The sequence below is a fragment of the Phasianus colchicus genome, chromosome 5 (assembly GCF_987193195.1).
Source record: "Phasianus colchicus chromosome 5, bPhaCol1.hap1.1, whole genome shotgun sequence".
Classification (NCBI taxonomy): domain Eukaryota; kingdom Metazoa; phylum Chordata; class Aves; order Galliformes; family Phasianidae; genus Phasianus; species Phasianus colchicus.
In genome coordinates this window covers 32,339,015-32,357,793 of record NC_143440.1, presented here as the reverse complement: position 1 = coordinate 32,357,793, position 18,779 = coordinate 32,339,015, and the positions used below count along the sequence as shown (strand labels likewise).

Below are 18,779 nucleotides of genomic sequence, written 5' to 3'. Positions count from 1 at the left end.
AGTAGAATTCAGATCCCAGGAGCTAAACTTTGGATAGTTTAACAGTTCTAGTGCTATGTTTATTAACAGCTATACTAGCAAAGCACCACAGTCTTTGTTTGCAGACATTTTATTTTCTTGCTGTACACTGTGTTTTGCATTGACTTACATGAGGTTTAATCTACTTTACAAGTATTAGTGCTCTCTAAATGGACAGTTCTTGAGGAAAAAAAAGAGAGAGAAAAAGAGGCAAGGGCTTTTTTTTTTTAAAAAAAGTTTGTTAGCATAAAAGAGCATTGTGGGATAAAAATTAAAGTTTTACAGAGTCAGGACAGCTAAGATTAATTATAACAGTGAGTTGTCTGCAAGTACCTATGATACATATGCACTATCACAGAATTTTTCTAGTCTGAGAAGTGCTTGCTTGGCATCTGATGGCCAACGTACATCACACGTATACAAAGTAAGCTGAGGAAAATTGAGATGTAAGTAAGCATAGGATGTGGAACAAATGTATGCTTCTTAGGACTGGCCTAAAACTCTGCAGCCCATCCCACTATTTACAGACATGTTCACATCAACTTAGGAGGCACTTCTCTTTCCTAAGAGACGTTAGCTCATGCAGTAAAATGTCCACATGGAATTGGAAGAAACAGCTCTGAAAAGAGATGGGCCAAGTAGCAGAACTCTCAAAACAGTCTACCAAAACAGTAAAGGATGGCAAAAAGGAGAAGGAAGTTAAATGATTTTTTTCCTTTTTTTCTTGTTCACAACAATTACCTGTTTTCACAAGTTTTCATTTCATTTCATACTTTACATCTGAAAGAGATCAACAGATCAAGACTGCATTAAAAAAGGGGTGGCCAGTAGGGAGAGGGAGGTAATTGTCTCACTCTACTCAGCTCTTGTGAGGCCCCATCTGGAGTACTGTGTCCAGGTCTGGAGCCCCCAGTACAGGAAGGATGTGGAGCTCTTAAAACAGGTCCAGAGGAGGGCCACTAAGATGATCAGAGAGCTGGAGCACTTCTCCTATGAGGAAAGGTTGAGGGAACTGGACTTATTTAGGTTGGAGAAGAGAAGGCTCCGGGAGACCTCAGTACTTGAAGGAAGCATATAAACAGGAGGGGGAACGGCTATTTATGAGGGTTGAAAGTGATAGGACAAGGGGGAATGGTTTTAAACTGAGACAGGGGAGGTTTAGGTTAGATATTAGGAGGAAGTTTTTCACACAGAGGGTGGTGATGCACTGGAACAGGTTGCCCAAGGAGGTTGTGGATGCACGGATGCATTCAAGGCCAGGCTGGATGTGGCTCTGGGCAGCCTGGTCTGGTGGTTGGCAACCCTGCACATAGCAGGGGGGTTGAAACTCGATGATCATTGTGGTCCTTTTCAACCCAGGCCATTCTATGATTCTAAGAATATCCCTTTCTAGCTGAAAGTAAAGCACCCTTTAAACAACTTTTACATTTTGAATATATATTTGACTATATATTTTCCTTCAAAGTAACCAAAAGTAAGTGCAGTTTAAGAATGACACCATTCCTATGCACCAATGCATTCCTTTGCTGACTGCCCCAAATAATACATGTTGTTATTCTGACTACACTATTCTCCTTATTTCTGTTATCATATATATCATGACCTTTCTCACTATTCACATTTTATATCCCTGAAACAGTCCATTTGTGAACTACCAGAACAGCTGGCAGCAGTCTGCATACACTCTCTTCCTGACATGAACTGGGGACTTTTCAGCCTCTTTTTGTCCCCTAGGTCACCCTCCTGCTTCCCATTTCTTCACTGAAGCACAAGTGGGATGCACAAAGGGGAAGCACCTGGGTGAATCAAAAGAGGCAGCAGAAGACTGAGGACTGGCTGGAAAGCTGCCAAAGTCCTATTTCACTTCAGGAAACTCCCTAGGCTGTTGAGGAGGGGAATATCCACTAGTGACTTCTTGAAGAACAAAGATGCATTTGTTAATACTATTGCACTCCCTTTATTCTGATTCTTGCCCTGGGCCAGCAGTTTGTGTTCAAAGTTCTTTCACTTGCTACTTTCTGAGAAAGATATTTGATACCATTTGCACGCAATAATCACCACTTCAGGTCACCAACAAGGAAACAACTTGATAAACAAAAATAACCCAAGCCTAAACCACTTGAGCTAAAGTACCTTGCAGAAATCATGTGCTGCCATCTTCTATGCTGAACATGACAGCATAGAGCAGCACATAACACTCTTAACTTTATATTAAATGCTCCCTCATAAAAAGAAATCCATTCCAGGCCTTTAAAGTCTACAGAATTTCAAGTATTTGTACATGCAAGTTCAGCAGCATGATAAAACCACAACAGAAGTGCAGGCCTCTGTAATTCAGATGACGCTAACTATAAGATGCAGGTCTCGTGCAGAGGTTTTCATCTGCAGATATCAAAAGCACTCTGAAAAGCAGTCACCACCATTATACTGTACCGTTTACACAAGGAAACTGAGGCACAGTATCTTGCTATATTCACAGCTAGAAAAAAGGCTGAAATCTCCCCAAGCTTGTCTGAGCTGGCTGTGATGAAGTAGTATCCTGGGAACAGTAGTGAAGGCTCAGCTACAAGACAGAATGCGACAAATAGCTAAGCACTCAAGAAATGTATTTTTCTATCATAAAACAGAGGATCCTTGAAAGACTTGTTAAGTAGAATTTTCAGATAAAATGGCTATAATATTCAATGCTTAAGATGCAAAATGCTTAAGATGCAAAATTGTATTTGCTTGTCTGTTTGTCACCCACTATGATTTCAATTTCATCTCTCATGTTGCGTAGTTTTTCCAAAGGGATCAAAGTTGCTCTGAAACTAATAGAAGCAGGATTGAAAAGTACACACTCTTAGAGACTAATCTGAGAATTATCTGCAAATATTTGAACACAGAAACATTAAGCCTACATTTTGACCTTTCCTGGGATGAAAGAGAACCACTTTTATAAAAATCCATGTACATTCACAGAACATCAACTAACAATGTAGATTACATTGTCCTCTTTTAGTTTGGTTTGGTTGTTGTTTTTGTTTTAAATTGGTACAAGCTTCAAAGTAGTCTACACTAAATCACCTAACAAGAAAGCTACTTCTTTCATATGCTTAGTATAGTGAACAGGAGCTTTCCCGTCGCTATTCAGTTTAATCATAAAGTATATCCATAGTATATCCACATTAGAATATTGAGCGTCCTCTTTGAAATATATTTCAAAGCTGGATCTAAATGATGGCCAAATATCTATAGCATTAAACAAATTAATATACAGCAAACTAAAATGTTTTCAATTAGCTACTCTGATTCATTGTGCTAGGATTGTAAGAATATGTCATGAGATGTTAAACATTTTATGGACATAAGTAGTCAACTGCTACAAATAAAGTATGTGTTTTGAAATGCCATCATAAAAAGGTAAAACCAAGATTAAAAAAAATCTTTATGGCATTATACAGTGAGTTGACAACCTATCATCCAGTATTAGACTAAACAACTGAAATTAGTTCTGGCAGATTTGGGGCTAGCAGTTAAAAATAAAAATAGCAAATGTAAAAGCATGAAAACTGTATTGCCATTACGCTTAAAGACAATAATAAATCTTTAAAGATGCCAATGATTTATTTGGATCCTACAAACAACTGCTGCCAATCAACTCACAAATATGTAATGCATGTTATTCTAAGTATCCTAACTCAAGGCAAACTCCACAACACCAAAAGTAATTCTGTCTGCCATAAACTACTCTTTTCACTAGGAAACAATACGAACTGACATTGCTATTCATTAGCAGTTCTGGAAGTGTTGGCAGAAACATACTTTTTTTTTTTTTTTCAGTAAATCTCTAATTTTGCAGAAAACTTCTTTGAAACCAATTACTTTGCTCATGGATCTTGAAAGGAAGATCTCAAGTAAACATGTCCTGAGGCAAAACTGTTAGGCAGTATCACTTTACACAAACAAGAACAATCTTTTTTTTTTTTTTCCCCTAAAAATATATTTTATATGTACATATATTCATGTACACACACTACAGAGAAATTTAAGAATTTTCTGATGACAATTGTTTTAAGTGGTGAAACTTGGAGACACATATTCAGAAAACTTCTCACCTCTTGTTGACTATGATCTTGATTCTTAAAGACTGTAGTGCACAACATTTATTAGTGCAACATTCTTGGAGTGTTTAAACACTGTTTGCGATTGCACAGGCGTTAGCTAAATGCCCATTTACATTTTGAGCCCTCAGGCTTCCATTCTATAAAAATGAATTCATTCTTGACGCTACTTTCTTGTTTCAGTTACTTCAGTGGATTCAGTACTTGGACTTTCATATTCTTTCTTCTTTCCACTTAAATCCTATACCGACTCTGCAAAGCTTCATAATCTGACAATAACAACCAGAAAACACCAGTGGCTGATCGTATCTTTTGCTAGGCCACATTTTGTTTGCTCAGTTGAGGTTTTTTAATCAAGCCCCCCACTAAAATCACGCACATGTTTTTAGTTACACTCGTTTTCAGTAATTCCCTGCTTGGAAACAGCAGGTAAAATATTACACTGAAAAACAGCATTTGTACCCCCCCTCTTGCCATGTTATCTGATGGTTTGGCAGCAGCTGACCTCATGTGCCACATGAACCATGCTGCTGCTGCCCACGTCCTGCCAGGCCAGTTGCCTGCTGGGGAGCAGAGGGAGTCAAAACAGGCTGGGCAGGGAAAAGGGGAGAGGAGAAGGTGAAGTAAATTAGCTAGCATTAGACAGGGAAGCAGATTATAAGGCCTAGGAAATGGCTGCTGTGTGTACTGAGGATCCCAGCTTGCCCTGACAGCAGGGAGGAAGGGCTTCCCTGCAGCCCCTGGCCTAAGGGCTGGGAAGGAAAGGAAGAAGGGGGAGAATGGAGGAGCCCTTGCAGGATTTGCAGTGCACGGATTGTTTGCTCTGTGTGTGTGTGAAATTCACCCTATATATAACTTGAAATCTTATTAGATAACAACTCTGTGACACTGTAAATCCAACATTTCTCAGAATGCTATTTTTGAAGCAGAAACACGCAACATATTTTGATCTCTGAATAAGTACAATAAAGATCTCCCTTAAAAATAAAATGAGAAGTTAAAAATTGAACGGAAATGCAATAATTTACACATGGGCTTTCTACGCTTCTATCAGATTATTTAAATTTCGGACTGTCTCTTTAATTTGAGGAACAGCTATAAAGGCGACAGATGGCAGACAGAATTGACTTATGTCCTCTATTCTTTTACAGAAAAAGGGGGAGCGCAGAAAGTTTGATAAAGGCAGAAGCTACAGTATGCAGGCCTCGCTATAACTATCTAATAGGTCTTTTGATGGATAGGTTGGGAATATTTAGTTTTTCCTCCACAGACATGCTTTGTAACAAACCAACGGTCCTGGAGGTTGCCATGGGTGACGGGAGTGCTGACATCCAGTCCCAACTACAAATAAGCACATGACAAATGGGCCTGGAGCCCTCCGACAGCCCTGAACCTTGGTGACCCCCTAAAACACCCAGCCTCCCAATACCCATAACCAAAAAAGCATTATGGAATATATTTTTTAAACTGAAAGCTTGCAGTTAATTGAAAACACTGCCATGTAACAGAAATGCTTAGGACAGCATGTACAAGTAAAAATAAATCACATAGCATTGTTATTTAATGCACTGTGACATCATTTCCTGAAATTAAACAGAGATGACACAGATTCAGACAGTCCCTGGTAAGGTTCAGTTCAAACAATTCACAGATGTTTTCCTCAAGTGAGCAGAAAACAATGCCGGGCTTAAAGCGCTCCCTTCCCACTCCCCACCTCCCTCTCCCTCTCACTCCAGCCTTTTTGCTGGTACAGGGAGGTATGGCAGTTTTATAATACATGCTCCAGCAAAAATATTCTTTTTTTAATTTAATTACTCAGGCTGTTGTACTAAATAGATGGATCATTGTGTCACAAAAGCATCAATTTTTCAGAAGAAATAACAGATGTCTATGTAACAATGATTAGATTAACCACTCAGAGACAAAGCTAGCTTTTGAGGCCCACACACCCCATGACCCTGGGTTCCCTTTTCTGTTGGGGGTGGATGTAGAAATGTCAGATCTAATCTCAGATTCCATTTTTAAAACAAACAAAGCCCCACCCCCACCCTATCTCAGCCCTTTTCTTTTAAGATTACAGTCTTTAAAAGGTATATGAGTTTTGGGGCTGTTACAAAATTCAAATCTTTGAAGCTGATTTCTTAACTGAAGACTACAAGTTGTCAGAGGATTATGTCTTTTGGACCATGAGCAGAAGAAGCATTTTGACAAAAAAAAATCTAGTTTTGTTCTATTCTGATTTTCCAGGCTCTTCCTGGTGCAGATGGGACAGGAAGGCATGCCACTGACATTAGGCAGTACAGGACTATCACCACCACCAGCAGTAAACCCCAGCAGCAGCTGCCAGCTCTGCCCCACTGGGCTAGCTCTGCACAACTTTTGGGTGCAAAAATACTCAGATCCATAATCTTGAACACTGCAGTACTATCAGTCATGGGATTTTTGCATTCAGATACTGATTTTTCCAAAGGACTTGAAGAAATCATTAACATCCCCTCACAAAGCTTACACAGCTGAAAAATGAGAACAGGTTTGTTTGTTTGGTTTTTTGTTTACAGAACTGGGCAATGTATTTCTCGTCCATACAGTATGAGAGGTTTACCCCACACCAGTAGGCAGCTCCTCATCTGGCTAAGATCAGCACACAGGTAGTCCTACCTAAAATTCTGGAATAGCACTGTACCTCAGTTTCCTCTAAGTTTCTGACTACATGGCATGCTAAAATGGAAACAGCATCTGTGTGAACTCATATGCAGGTAGCTTGAAAGTATTGCTATAGGACATTATCCCTTTCCTCAGTGTACCTTGGGAACATATAGCATATTACTGTTTAATCCAACACAAGTCCTACAAAGCATCAGAATGCCTTCACAATAGCAAGTGTCCAATAGCAAGCTATGTACCTAACCCTCTCTTAGGTATTATTCCTAAAATCAGGATATGGGAAAAGATATTTGTGAAGGTGGGATGATTTCAACTATTTTGAAAGTTTGCTCTGAAATGCCAGTGATTAATACATAAAACAGTTGCCTGCACAAAAGTCTTGGTAATCATTTATTAAAATGACAGAGATGCATTATATTCTCAGATACACCCACATAAAAATAGAAGAAAAAATGTTTCAATAAGACTATTGATATTATTCCGTCTGGCCACCTGAATACTTCAATCACAAGAAAATTCATTCAGGTAAGTACAAAAGCTGTGATTGATTCATTTTAACACATTCCAGCAAAACTTATTCTAGCCTGATCCTGAGGTGTGTGAAACCAAAATCTATTCCACAAGAAACTGTAAAGAGCAAGGTTTTCAGCCAGAAGGCTTGGAGAACAGACTAAATGACAAATAAATGTTAGGAGACTGAACTTCAGCAAAAAAACAAAAACAAAAACAAAAACGAAAAACAAACAAGGAGTCAAACAAACAAAAGGCAGCTTAACTTCACCGACTTCAGGGTTGCTGTCCTAAACAACATGAGCTGGAAATCTGGTAATGTCATGCTACCACTAGTTTGCATGCTACTTTCAGTATGTCTGGTACTTTGATTTACATCTCCTTACAGACTGTATCAAAGAAAACATTTTTAAAAAATTTTAACAAAGTGTGTCACTCCAATAAATGTCCATAAAAAAAAACAAACCCACCAAACACATCTCTGTTCAGCCAGTTCTGTAAAAGAATGGGAAAAAATGTTCTATGTAGCAAAAGTGTAGTTTCTGATACACTATCCTGCAGAGAAGGATGAACAACTAGAGGTACAAGTTCATGGAATGGTGTAATTGCTTCCTTTATAACTCTGTTCTTTTCTGATTATGTACATACATTTCAGAGGTGCTCAACCCTTTTAAAAGGGCATGGGAGGAGGGGGGCAAGCTCTGTATAGTTGCTAGTAAGAAGTCCTAATCTCAACATGGATGTAAACTGGAGGTGTCTATACATTTGAGCACTTCCTGTTTTCACTTCATGATCAAATATGCTCTTTGCAGGGCAAATAGGGGAGCACTTGAGGGAGGAAAGCAGAGATGTCTGAGAGGCTAATTGAGTGTACTAAGGAGTCCTTGGCATAGAGGAAAAGGAGTCTTCCAAAGCTATGAATAAACTCTCGGCTTGGGTCAGATTTCTTGCTGTTTCTTTTCTTCAACCACCTTTGAACTCAAATAAAAACAGCCTTAATGTCAGGTTTACCTTTCTGATGTCGTAATCTTTATGTACTATTGAAAAGCTTATACTACCAGACTAGGATTTCCTCTACTTTCTTAAACACTGGATATTATCCAGAAAAAGCATTTCCATCCAATTCATCCTCAGATCTTTCATCTTCCGGTACTGTTGTAATTCCAAATATAAGACAGAGCTCAATAAGCGAACAAGAACATGACAGAAGCTCATATCCCTTACATTTGATTTCCAACAACAAAAATATGTATGTGTATCCTATTTCAAATATAATTAAAATCACTGCAAAATGGAAGTCATGATAGGGGATAAAAATGGTTTTGAAAGACACAGACTGTCAGATATATTCATTCAACATCAGAGTTCAAGTGCCTATCTCTTCAAAAAGCCACTTAAGAAAATCAATTTTTAAAATCAGTTACATTAGGAGTTTGCAAACTGACCTAATAAAGAAAAAAACAGCACTTTATTTTAAATCATAAGTAAATACAATTAGTCAGAACTGAGTTACTCTCTTTGAATTTGACAACGTATAGGAATTTCAAGTTAAATCCATACCATAAGAGATGGACTGCCATTGCTTCCCCTTCCAGGGAAACCAGAGGTTAATGATTTTTGTCATATTGAGACCAAAAGCTAACAATTGCTACAGTTGGCCTTTAGTATTTTATTTGTCCTTTTGAGGTATTCAGAATAGGTGACAATGGCTTGCAGTTGAGAACATATGTAGAGAGACCCCTGTGGCTTATGGAAAAGTTGCTCCATGCTGGTTGGGTGTTTGAAAAAAAATACAACCAGAGCCCTTTTATGTTCCTCTCCTTAATGAATGCATGAATGTCAAAATGTACCAATGGCCCATTCAGGGGGCAAAGCCTAAGCAGCTCCTTCTTTAAGAACACATCCTGAGATGTAAAATACATTTGCTTAACAAATTAAAATAATGAGATAATTCAATTAGTTTCTTTAAAAGAGAGAGAGAAAGAAAAAAGGGTACATCGGGGGATTATTGTAATACAAGAACAGGTCATACAGCACAAAGGAGGAACAAACCAATTTGAAATAAGGTTAGAGTAGTAATGAAGGAATGCACATTGAATCATGGACCGCCATTGTAAAGATATTTACTTGAAACAATAAAATTGCACATCACAGATTCCCCTTTTCTGGCTCAGCCAGAGCTGCGCTTTGAATGGACAAGCTAATTTGAGAAAAAGTGCAAGATCTTGGGGGAAAAAAAAAGAAAGGAGAAAAAAAAAAAAAAAGGAGTTCTCTTCCTTCTCTGCATGTGTTTATGGCAAGAATCCTTCTGAATTTACACTGCACTGGTCAGGGGTCTCCATTATCAGTTTGCAGGTCTGAGAATTACAGCACAGTAAATCTTTCAACACCTGCAAACTCATTAAGGCTTGGATGGTAAAAGGGTTGGGGCTTTTTTGTGTTCATTTAATTTGATTTTTGTGAAGCCATCCTCACCACTGATGGCAAATTTCCTCAATTCATGTGGAATGGAGAGGGTCAGGAAAGAGAAGACAGAAACAAGGAAAAGGGATTTCAAAAAGCCAGGAGGACTTTCCTCAAGAGAAGTGAGAGTTAGTTAACTGTTTAATGAGCATGTGTTGAATGCTTTCAAGAACACAAGAAAGGAAGGCAGAAAGAAAAAAAAAAAAACAAGTTATTGCAAATTTCATAGGAGAAAATGAGATTATCACAGAGACAAGTAAAAAGAAACTGGTTTATTTGTGGCCATGCTTTTTGCGGTCTCCCTGTGTTACTCCTCTGAAGATACTCTACAGCTAAATGAAAAACCCTTCACTCACACTCACTCGACTTCCAAATTAAAAACATTTTACAGGTTAGTAAATCTCCAGCTGAGGTGATGTAGCAAAGAACAGCTGTGAAGTAATTTTGATAATGATGAGAATAATAAGCACATGGCAAGGTTCAGGGCTTTGCTGTTGCAGCTTCAGTGCTCCTGAATAGATAAAAGTGATTAAATACTCCTGATTATCCCTGACCAATATGTAATGGATTTACAGCCCTTTCAATTAGTCAGTATTTGCTTAGGACTCATTATTTTGTCTTTGGTTAAGTAATCAGCCCAGAGACTCATGTTCTGTCTAATTCCTCTGAGCCAAGTGGGTACGGGGCACCTGACCTTTGAAATGGCCATAGCTGGGAGGCAGGAATAACCACTACTCCAGCAGAGACACTGGCTATTCCAGCTAATCCTGACCCCACAGGCCAGATCAATGCACCTTAGTTTGCTACTAATGTCCTTACATCAAAATGATGGTTTAGAAATGTGGATCTATTGCTCCCCCCTTTAGCTGTGCTGCTAGCAGAGCAGTTCGATAGTCTGTATCATAAATAAAATGGGTACCTTGTCCCAAAATCATTACACTGCAGCCAACATCAGCTACTGGGGAAATTTATAAAACTTTGCAGGAGAAGAGGTAGTTAATAACAGTTAGTTTTTTAAGCCTTATGAAGTAAGAAACAATTTTACAATGAAAGGAAGAGGAAAATCAATTGATAATTTTAACAGTTTTTGTTATTTGTCCCATGATGTAAACTACAAAAAGTGTTACTAGGTTTTCTGCAGAACTGTATTTTGATTTCAAAGTGAAGCAGTAATAGTCATCTGAACACCAACACATAAAACCAACTGTAAGCAGGAGGATAAAGATAGACCATGAAAAGTATAGCTTTTTCATATTTTTAATCTCTCTCCCCTAAATGTGAGTATGGGCAGCACATAAAAAAAATGGACTCGAGGAGAAGCCAGAAGGGTGTTTGTTTATCTCTATTATACAACTCAAGAATTAGAGAAATCATAAGCCTGCTATATTTCTCGCAAAATTAACATACAAGTTTGCAAGCTGCTGCTTTGACTACTCTTAACATTCCACAATATATGTCAGAACACAGAGCTTGTGGTTTTCTCTGCCACTAAACATGTATGAAGGTCATGTAAACAGAGGGCAACATCCAGAAAGCATATCTTTATGCATGCTAAAGCAAGAAACCCCCTTGAATAGTTCAAAGCAGAAAAAAGGTTACTTTATATGTAGGTGTTGTTCCCTGATAAGACTTTGTACTCTCTCTTGTTCTCTCTCTCTCTCTCTCTCTCTCTCTAGGTATGTACATATATATATATATATATATACACATATATATAGGTTTCTTTCAGATTTGTCATGATTCCAAGAGCCAAAAAAAAAAAAAAAAAAAATCTAGGGGAGAAAAAAAAAAGCAATGATAATTGAGCCTTAACAATGGTCCAAAATTACAGGGAAAATTCATTTCTAATAATGATGAATAAACCTCATTAGCTACATGAACAGAAATCTATTTTGGTTTTGGGCACCACTTACTGTGAGATGCTGGAAAAGCCATGCTCTCATGATATTTGTTGCTACTTTGGGGAAAATGCCTCTTTTCTTCTGTCGCTTTTTGTCCTTGTCTGGGTCATCGTCATCCCCTGTACCAGGTGAGGCTACACTGTTGTCTAAACCATCCCCTATAGCAAAGAGAAAAACAAGAGAAAAATAAACAACATGTAGAAGCCAGAAAGTATTGTTAATTACCAAGATACCAATTGCAAGTTCTATTTTGATTTGATAGATCAGCACATACCGTTTCTCATTATATATGAGCGCTGATACAAATATGCAAAACTTAGAAACCATGTCTTTCCAAATACGAGTTTTGTCTCACACATGCATATATCATTAATTCAATTATAATCATGCACTTGACATAGTGCAATAGCTCTTTGTCAATTACAGGATTCAGTGTGGGAAAACCTGCCACACGAGAACCCATTCACTGTAAATGCATCCCTACAACCATTCTGAATACATACGATAAGTAATCAAGTTAAATGTTCTGTAGTCTATATATTCGAGGCCCTCTGCAGAGGTGGCAGTAACTGTGTCACTGTTCAGTGCACATAATACACTGTCAGACGAGCCCCTCCCCAGAAGTAGCACCCCCAGCACACATACATACGCACGCACAAACACGTACACCAACTACAACCCTGCATATAGCATTTGCATGACATGAAAACTTCTACATCTCTGCATCAGTGATTATTATCATTAAAAAAAAAAAAAAAGGATGCACATCAAGGTAGAGCTCTCACTTAATCAGAACTTTCCATCAACATCTTTCTCTTCTGTGCTTTTCCCTGGCATTAATTGTGCATTAGCAAAAATCATTTACTTTTAACAGTCATAGTTATTTTTTCTTGCCCTCCAGCAAAAATGCCTTGAAAGCCTGCCTGGAGGGCATCTAAATTATGTATCTGAAAAACTCTTCTGGCAAGGCATTGCAGGACCCCTACTTTCTTAAAATTCATACGAGCACGTCTTCCTGTTTTTGGGAAGGCATCAATCAAGAGCAGCAATATATGCCATATTCCTACATTAATATTTGAACTAATAACTTTAAAAAAAGGAAAGAAACAAGATCCGACTTGTGGCATAATCAAATGCAAAATAAATGAAGAATACTGGGACAGCGCTGAGACTTTATAGATTGCTGTGTTTTCCTTACACATCATTAGCCCGGAGCCACACGAAAGAGGAAAACAGAGAAGTGGAGAGTTTATGCTCCCTGCTGGTGTTTAAGAAGCCGAGGTCCTGGAAGGACATCTGGGAATTGTGCTGAGACGGTGGTTTTTGTAATTTAAGAATAGACATTCATTAGCAGTAAATGCCATAAATCCCATGCTAAGTAAAAACCTTGTCCAAGAAAGCCTAAAACAATAAACTCTGTGCTCAATGTAGCCTGAGCTAGACGCTCCATAGCTTCCTGAGGAATGCTATAGATTCACGAACTAATTCCTACAGCCCTGTCTAGCTCTGCAGTGATACTAAACGAAATACACTGCAGCTACGCAGAGTCCATTTGCTTTAAAAGTTGCATTTCAGCTCCATCTTCTCTCCTGTGCCAGATCACCCTTCTTCCATCACCTCCCCTCTGAAAAACCCACCCTCTCGGACCAGGGAGACTGAAAAAGCCACAGCAAAGAGCTGGCAGATTAATTTTATTGACATTTCCATTTTCACTGCAATGTGATACCCTCCATCACATGGAAGAGATGACCCTCACTATTTACAGACTGACAGGCCACTTCATTACAACCACCCTGCCCCAAGGCAGAGCAGCTCCTTTCCATCTGCCCAAACACCAGAGCAAGACCCCGAAGTCACCGCTCTTTCTCATGCTTCTTTTCTTTTCTGTTTGTTTCCATTAAAGACAGAAAAAGGAGAGTCAGATCACAGCAAACCAATCAAAGAAAGCACAGAAGCCCTATGTACTGTAACCAAATGCTCATTTTTGTATGATGCTAGCTATTTACAAAGTGCTCCTTTTCGTTGCCCACCCCCCATACTCCACCCCAGACCTCTCTATCACAGATGAGCACACACACACACACACACACACACGTGCACACACACACACACACACACACACTTACTTTCCACTATGCCAAGGAACTGCTGCAAGGCAAATTCTCACAAACACTAATGGCTTCTGACTGCTCCTTGGCAACCCCAGCATTTTAACCTGGGTGGATATGCTCTCCAAAATACAGACACTGGAGCTATCTCATCAGCTGTTCATGTGACACAGATGGAGAGTGGCTATTAGGAGCCAGGCAATGGGCCTTGGGGATCTGAGGTGCTGTACTGTAGCCTCAGGCAATTTTGAAAAGCAGTACCCGGAGATGGGGGGAAAAAATCTGCACTGAAAGTGCAAGTTTGAAGTCAGTCAGTCTGTTTGTCTATCTGTCGTGTGGATAAAGATATCTTTGTCTCTGTATGTAAAAGCTATGTGTGTATGCATAGGATGCATGTAGCTATAAAACTTGCTTTCTGCTCCATCCTTTCTCACCATAGAAGCACTTGTTCACACAGTGAACAGACAAATTCCTGTTTCTCCTTACATACACATTCTCTGCTTTGTCAGTATCCTCAGCAGGAGTCACCTACATGCTAAATCGGTGTTTAGACCTTTTGGAGAGGTTGCTAATATCCTAGTTTTAAAAGCTAATAGCAGCCCAGGAGATGAAAGTTCAGCTAAAGCTTCCATTGGCTTCCTAGCTTAATCAGTAGTTAAAACGGTAAGAGACAGTGCTTCCTTAATCTGCTCCATAACCTCATGAAAGGATATTCAAATATCGTATCTCCAAATTACCTCAGCAGATGAATACACACTGCAAGATTTGTTGCTCCTGGTAAACTACAGGCCCAATCCTGTTAAGCTGTATTGTCATATCTTTAATAGCACTACAACTGCTGACATTACTGGCTGTTTCTTGTTGCAAGAAATTATACAAGTAGCCCTTCACAGATGCTTCCAAGATAGAATGATTTAATTCTCAGATACGGAGGGCCTGATCCTAGTTTGCCTTATCCAAATAAAATAGGAATTATTTTAAATGAAGAAAAAAATTATCAACAGTGGAACAAAATTGGCAGATATGAACGTCACTCTACTGCACATTGGATTCAGCATGTTTTAATTGCTGCATGAATGAAGCCAATTTTAAATCATTTTAAACATCATTAGAAGTGGCAGTGCTTCTATAAACTGTTCACATCTTGATTTGGACTGTACCTTGCAAGAAGTACAGAGACAGGTCCTAATATGCACGGAAATAGCAATTATACAAGCATAGTTAACCCAGTGTTGCAGTGGAGAAATTAAGTCTAGATTTTGGCCCTCTGGCCTTTCTTTCACAACACAGCAAAAATACAGAGGGTAACCTTCTTCTCCTTCTCACACTATTCATTCATTTATTCTTCTGCAAAGAGTACAACTGATTTCAAAACCTTATCTTTAGGTTAGGAGAGTGGAAAATTTTTAAGTGGCACTCTCTTTATGGATATGTCAATGACTACACAAGATTCAAGTCAGGAGAGACTCAGGCACATTACCGAGCTTGTTTCAGATCTTGTGATGTATAATAGTCTCAGCAACCTCTAAGAAAGGTTGAGTGAGTATCACAGAAATCACTGTCATAGGAGTTGGAAGGGACAGTTGGACATCACTGAGTCCAGCTCCCCTGCTAAAGCAGGTTTCCTACACTAGGTCACACAGGTAGATGTCCAAGTATACAAGAAAACATCGCAAATTGACCCACATGGGATTTCTTACAAATGTTGTCTTCTAGGGGAAGGGCTTGTGGAGGAGGCTAGAGATGCAAAGCTTCTTCACACAGCAGGAAATTAGGCTTCCACTCTAAACACTTTTAGCATGTGCTGAGAACTTCTTCCCACAGGATAAATCGTTTTGCTTTGAAAGCAAAGCAGACTACTATTTATTTAAAACATAGTGTATAAGTAGAGGAGGGTTTCCATTGCACTATAATTTCAAATTCATCTGCTGCAAACTGACTTCCCTGGGCAGACAACTTGCTGATTCCAGTATTCACACAGCTAAGAACACAACTGGAAACAGTGTCCAGTCCTACAAGACCTCTCCTCAGTATTAACTCAATCTTGGTCCTTGTTTGTGTTCTTCACAGAGCAAAGACCCAGGGAAACAAGAAGTTAGAACTGCTTAGAAGATGCTCATCAAGTCTTTCCATCATCTTTTCATTATCTGCTAACATGATAGACAAGAGGTTATCTATCTATGCAAAAAAGGAGAACTGAAAAGGATACCCTAGTGATGTGAAAGCACAAAAGTCTGGTTAACAACCCTGATTCAAATTTCAGAAATAGTTCCCGTTACCATCATAACAAGCAGAGCAGGAAGAAAAGCGATTTCTAGAAAGATACACTTCAGGACTCAGTGTGTGAGTTTCTTCATCAGAGTTCCCTTATGGCTTTATGGTTTGTCATGCTAAAGGAAAAGAGATAAGAAAAGGGATATCTAACAAGGACAAAAAAAGGCACTTCACCATTTCACTAAAAATAGTGCAACAAAATGAAAGCCATATTAAAGGACTCTGAAAACTACTCCATAATCGTTTTCCCTAGCATTTTGACAGATTCGAATATGTAGGTATTAGTGCAAGACAAAGGGGAGATTCTGCATACATCCTTATATTCAGAATTTGCAATTATTTGTACATATAATGTGTCCATCTGGAGACATAAGTATTCTAAACCATTATTAACAAATATGTTCAGCTTATTACTGAGATCAACACCATCACAAGAGAAAAATCTTAAAAAAAAAAATAATAATAATAATACATGATTAATTACCACTGTCAAAAAAAAAAAAAAAGCTAGCAATAGAGAACTGTTTGAATACGTTTTGAGGATGTGACAATCTGTGCTGTGGGGAGGGGTAACAGAGTGAGAAGCTCAGTTCCAGAATCAAAGAACCTTCAGGAGGACTCTCCATTCCATCTTGTTAAAATCATCAGGCTTTTAGCCTCACAGCTTCAGCAGTTCATAGCTGTTAGTATAAATTATTGGTTGTACTATGTTTTCTTTTCTCCTCATCTGAATGACCACTGTTCATGACAGTTGACTTAGCCTCTCACACCCCCAGAAGCAACAGGTCAGAGATTTGCCATCATACCAGTACTCTGGCAGTAAAGCAGGAGCTGTTTACTGAATAGCTTGACTACAGGTGGGACAGAGCCATTGGAAGCTGTTTAGGCAAGTCAGAGGCATGCCCGTTTGATCCCATTAAAGAATGGGATGTCCTCAGGTAAGCTGTTGTAGCCAGCCCCCTGCAATCCCTCCCCTCTGCGTGTCTGAGAGACCAGACACATTTGATGGTGCATTGTCAGATGAAGTTTTCAGGGAGCATTTTGGAGAATAAGAGATATTGGATGCTCTTGCACTGAAAGCAGCAGGAAGATTTCATACAGATGGCACCACAATTTCTCTTACTACAGATGTTATCCTTTAGCTCTTCTAGCAGCTGGGAGGAAATAAAGGGCTGCTCTTCTCTCTGCTGTTCTTTTGGAAGATCCTGAACACAAAGCCATACAAAATCTTTGGGCTAATAACATAAAGATGTACTTATACAAATTTCACACAATCCAGACGTTAATGACAACTATAAATTCAAATGGAAAGGAGACAAAAAGAACTCAGGCCACTATTAGACCTTACTTACAAAGGAGTTCTGCTTGATCTAACCATATTTTAGCAACGCTGTCTCAGGCAGGAAAAAGTCTCCATTACCATCTGGAAATATGTGCTAAAGCCTTAAAGAGTTGCATGGTATTCAGTATCTAACATATATTTAAAGCAAGAGACAGAAAAAAACCTGTTTATTTTTTGTGTCTGGAGAAGCACCTTTCTATGTTCATCAGTTTATCTCATTTTTAAATAGGCATTTACAAATAGTTAATTATTTACTTAAGAGTAGCAATGACATTCCAGATACATTATTTTTATATCCGTACATGCAGTAAAATTGGTGACTCAAATCTTTAGAAATTATTTGCAGAAGAGTGATGTTTCACATTTCCCCTTTCATTGCCTTCCTGTCCAATAACTACGAGAAAAGACTGGATTTTGAGCCCTCAGTTGTTGGATGTCTAAAGCTTATGCTTATTTGTGAAGTGAATTGAGAATTCTCACTGCTTATATCTGCAAGCCAATATTTTTATTATTATTCCACCTTTTTTTACAGAGAAAACTAGCAAACGTTTAAATTTTAAGCCAGTGGGTTTATGTTTTGTGCATTGTAATTCAACATTTTTTCACATCAGGTGAAAAAAGTGTTCCAAGGCAGACAAGGGGAACAGCAAAGCAACCTGCTAATTACTGATCTCTCTTACGTTCCTGCTGTGCTAAACTGTCCGGACATGTTGAAGTGAAATTTTTCTGTGATTTTCAAGTGACTAGTTCATGGCCCACTGCCGTGGAGTGCAGGAGAAGGGATGAAATGCTTTAGTTTACATGCAACATTTACTAACTGTGTGGGTTTTCCGACATTAAAGAGGGGACAGTGACCCATGCCACCTTTTTCACACTCAAAAGAGCACTGAAAAAACAGTCTTCATAGGCTTACCTCAGGCTTCCCTGGCCCTTAACACCCTCCCCCCAGGGTAGGAGCAGAAAGAGAAAAAAGAAGGGATTTTATGCTCCTTTCTCTTCAACTTTTCAGGCGGTATAAGCAGCATTTAGCAAATTCAGCCTCCAAATGGCTCCAAATGCTCTGAGCTGCAGGGGCTCATCCTTTGTTAGCCTCCCTCTATTTACACAGGATTTACGCAGGCTCTCCACTGAAGAGACCACATGTTTCTGACAGAAAGCACTTCCATTCACACTGCATCAGGCAACAGGATTGTAACCGCTGCAGCTTCACGCTGACCTGAGATTAGGGATTTCAGCAACATTGAGATGGTAACAATCTGCTAACTAACGAAAATTATCCATGGAGAACTCTGCTGCTTTGGCCAGTTAAAACTGCCATGGCCAGATAGATTAGGTTACTTAAAAGAACAATTAAGAACTAGCTACTGTCGGGAATATGCATGTCCATCTACAAATA

The 18,779-nt window shown here is 38.9% G+C and overlaps 1 protein-coding gene across 5 annotated transcripts in view; it reads right to left on the bottom strand.

The window, feature by feature from the left end:
- MEIS2 (Meis homeobox 2) overlaps window positions 1-18,779 on the bottom strand; it is a 169,946-nt gene that overhangs the window by 107,011 nt on the left and 44,156 nt on the right. For all 5 annotated transcript variants that reach the window (XM_090141256.1, XM_090141258.1, XM_031593735.2 and 2 more), the window contains one exon: window positions 11,672-11,817. In XM_090141256.1, coding sequence (XP_089997382.1) covers window positions 11,672-11,817 — 146 coding nt within the window. The remainder of the gene's footprint in view (window positions 1-11,671; window positions 11,818-18,779) is intronic.